This window comes from Gekko japonicus, unplaced genomic scaffold (genome assembly GCF_001447785.1).
Source record: "Gekko japonicus isolate JY-2015 unplaced genomic scaffold, Gekko_japonicus_V1.1 scaffold1011, whole genome shotgun sequence".
NCBI lineage: Eukaryota > Metazoa > Chordata > Lepidosauria > Squamata > Gekkonidae > Gekko > Gekko japonicus.
The window spans coordinates 543,088-546,747 of NW_015176478.1; the positions used below are offsets into that span (position 1 = coordinate 543,088).

Here is a 3,660-nt window from a genome sequence, read left to right on the forward strand (position 1 = left end):
CCTGCTGATCAACGTTCCCTTGGAGTACCAAGAAAGTTCGCAAACAGTGCACGTCGTCTTCGGAAATTCTGTTTGGGTCCATCTGAAAAATAGTATTTGAGAACTACTGTGACGCGCTCAGGCAACAAAAACCAGGGCGGCAGCTGCCCCCAAGGAACTGATCCCCATTAAGCTCTCACAAAGGGCTCCATTAACTCGGGGGGGGGAGGAGGTGGCTACATAAGCAGACATGAGCTGTACAATGAACGAACTTTTCCATTTACTTCCAACATTGCCCAACAGATCTAGGTGGGGAGTCAAGTCCAGAGGCCACTGTTACAGAAACACCACCGCCGAGCAAACTGCAGTTAGACCTAGGGTTGCCAACCTCCAGGTGGGGTCTGGAGTTCTCCTAAAATTCTAAGTTGTCTCCAGGCCACACAGATCACTCCCCCTGGAGGGAATGGTGACCTTGGAAGGGGGCTCTGTGACCTTAGGCCCCACTGCCCTTCCCAAACCCCAGCCTCCTCAGGCGCCACCTCCAAACCTCCAGGAGTTGGCAACCCTAGTTAGACCTCAAATAATCCATGACTGATTTCCTGCAAGCAGCTACGCCGACCTCACTCTTCCCTTCCCCCAGTCGTATCCGTCCATTTCCCACCACTTGCTGCGTGGCCGCATCCCCAGATTTTCCCCGTGTCTTTTCGATCTCAAAAAACAAGGATCGAGAAGACGCTGGGGGAATCGGAGGATGCTGTGGGTCAAAATGTGGCCGTGCCGCAAGTGGTGGGAAACTGATGATCGGGGGAAAGGGAAGAGCGAGGGCAGCGCAGCTGCTTGTGGGAAATCGGTCCATGTGAGGAACAGCATGCTCACTTCTGTAGCACACGCATTCATTTATTTATTTTTGCAGGCAGGATTTTTACCTGCAAGAACAATATTTCTATTCTGCAGGAGGAAGCGATGTGCAAAGCATTCCTCGGTGGGAAGCTGAAGAGTTAAAATTTAGGGGGCCACTTGCCAGTCTGAGTAGGTGATACTGACCCTGGTGGACCAAAGGCCTGTTTTGGTATAACGCAGGAAGAGAGTTCTGATGACCCAGTGGTGCTCATTAACGCCAGATGGATCCTCCCCAGTCTAATCTACTTCCAAGTTGGTTGCATGCAGATGTTGCCCCTTAACCAGGAGCCCCAAACCTCTGGAGAGTCGAGAGGCCGGATATTTTGCACCAAAGCACGAGGCTGGATCCTGCACCCACGCAGAGGCTGGGTTCATTTGTGACTGATGCTGCACTTTGGGTTACGTGCAATTAGCAGAAAGGGAAAGGCAGTGGGGGTGCAGAGGCTGAGGGCCCAGAAACAAGAGAGCAGAGGGGAAAGGACGCCCGAGGGAAAGACCATACGGGAAAGGCCAAAATTTGATGGGGGGGGATGGGAAGCCCAGTGATGAGGAAAACCAAAGAATGCTGTTGTTGTTGTTCAGTCGCACAGTCGAGTCCGACTCTTTGCGACCCCATGGACCAGCTCCCTCCAGGCCTTCCGGTCTTCCGCCATCCTCTGAAGTTTGCTCAACTTCATGTTCGTTGCATCGATGACACTGTCTAACCTTTGCCGTCCCCGTCTTCTTTGACCTTCAATCTTTCCCAGCATCAGGGTCTTCTCCAGGGAGTGCTCCCTTCTCATTGGGTGGCCAAAGTATTTGAGCTTCAGTTTCATTATCTGGCCTTCCAGGGAACAGTCAGGGTTGATTTCTTTGAGGATTGACTGATTTGTTCTTCTTGCAGTCCAAGGGACTCTCAAGAGTCTTCTCCAGCACCATAGTTCAAAAGAATCTATTCTTCGGCGCTCGGCCTTCCTTATAGTCCAACTCTCGCAGCCATACATGACTACTGGGAATACCATTGCTTTGACCATGCGGACTTTTGTTGGCAGGGTGATGTCTCTACTTTTTATCATGCTGTTTAGGTTCCCCATCGCTTTCCTCCCAAGGAGCAGGCGTCTTTTAATTTCATGACTACTGTCACAGTCTGCAGTGATCTGGGATCCCAGGAACGTGAAGTCTGTCACTACTTCCACGACTTCCCCTTCTATTTGCCAAGGAGTGATGGGGCCGGATGCCATGATCTTAGTTTTTTTGATGTTGAGCTTCAAGCCCACTTTTGCGCTCTCCTCTTTTACCCTGAGCAAGAGGCTCTTGAGGTCCTCTTCACTTTCTGCCATCAGAGTGGTATCGTCTGCATATCTGAGGTTGTTGATCTTTTCCCCAGCAATCTTAATTCCCGCTTGTGATTCATCTAGGCCAGCATTTCGCATGATGTACTCTGCATATATATTAAATAAGCAAGGTGACAATATACATCCTTGTCGTACTCCTTTTCCTATGCTGAACCAATCAGTTGTTCCATATCCGGTTCTAACTGTCGCTTCTTGGCCCTTATACAGGTTTCTCAAGAGACATGTGAGGTGGTCTGGTACTCCCATCTCTTTAAGGACCTGCCATAGTTTGTTGTGATCCACACAGTCAAAAGCTTTAGCATAGTCAATGAAGCAGAAGTAGATATTTTTCTGGTACTCTCTTGCTTTCTCCATAATCCAGCGAATGTTGGCAATTTGATCTCTAGTTCCTCTACCTCTTCGAAACCCAGCTTGTACTTCTGGTAGTTCTCTATCCACGTACTGTTGAAGCCTAGCTTGTAGGATCTTGAGCATGACCTTGCTAGCGTGTGATATGAGTGCAATTGTGCGATAGTTTGAACATTCCTTGGCATTGCCCTTCTTTGGGATTGGAATGTATACTGACCTTTTCCAATCCTGTGGCCACTGTTGCGTTTTCCAAATTTGCTGGCAAATGGAGTGCAGAACTTTAACAGCATCATCTTCTAAGACTTTGAATAGCTCAGCTGGAATACCATCACCTCCACTAGCTTTGTTGTTAGTAATGCTTTCTAAGGCCCATTTAACTTCACATTCCAGGATGTCTGGCTCGAGGTCAGTGATTATACCGTCGTGGTTGTCAAGGACATCGAGGTCTTTCTTGTATAGTTCTTCTGTGTATTCTTGCCATCTTTTCCTAATCTCTTCTGCTTCTGTTAGGTCCCTACCGTTTTTGTCCTTTATCATGGCCAGCTTTGCATGGAACGCTCCCTTGATTTCTCCAACTTTCTTGAAGAGATCTCTAGTCCTTCCCATTCTATTGTTTTCTTCTATTACTTTGCACTGTTCATTCAGGAAGGCCTCCTTATCTCTCCTTGCTGTTCTCTGGAAATCTGCGTTCAGTTGGGTAAATCTTTCCTTTTCGCCTTTGCCTTTCGCTTTCCTTCTTTCCTCTGCTATTTGTAAAGCCTCATCAGAAAGCCACTTTGCTTTCTTACATTTCTTTTTCTTTGGGATGGTGGTGATTGCTGCCTCCTGTACGATGTCACGAACCTCTGTCCATAGTTCTTCAGGCACTCTATCTATCAAATCCAGACCCTTGAATCTATTCTTCACCTCTACTGTATATTCATCAGGGATGCGATCTAGGTCAAACCTGAATGGCCTCGTGGTTTTCCCAATTTTCTTCAGTTTAAGTCTGAATTTTGCAATGAGTAGCTCATGATCTGAACCACAGTCAGCTCCAGGTCTTGTTTTTACTGACTGGATAGAGCTTCTCCATCTTTGACTGCAAATTATATAGTCAATC

The 3,660-nt window shown here is 47.7% G+C and overlaps 1 protein-coding gene across 1 annotated transcript in view; it reads right to left on the reverse strand.

Annotated features, from left to right (window-relative positions):
- The window catches only part of TNFSF11 (tumor necrosis factor superfamily member 11), a 9,768-nt gene extending 9,686 nt beyond the window's left edge, over positions 1-82 (reverse strand). Inside the window, exon 1 of the mRNA XM_015427205.1 lies at positions 1-82. This exon is cut by the window's left edge and continues 89 nt beyond it. Coding sequence (XP_015282691.1) covers positions 1-82 — 82 coding nt within the window.
- Positions 83-3,660: the final 3,578 nt, after the last annotated feature.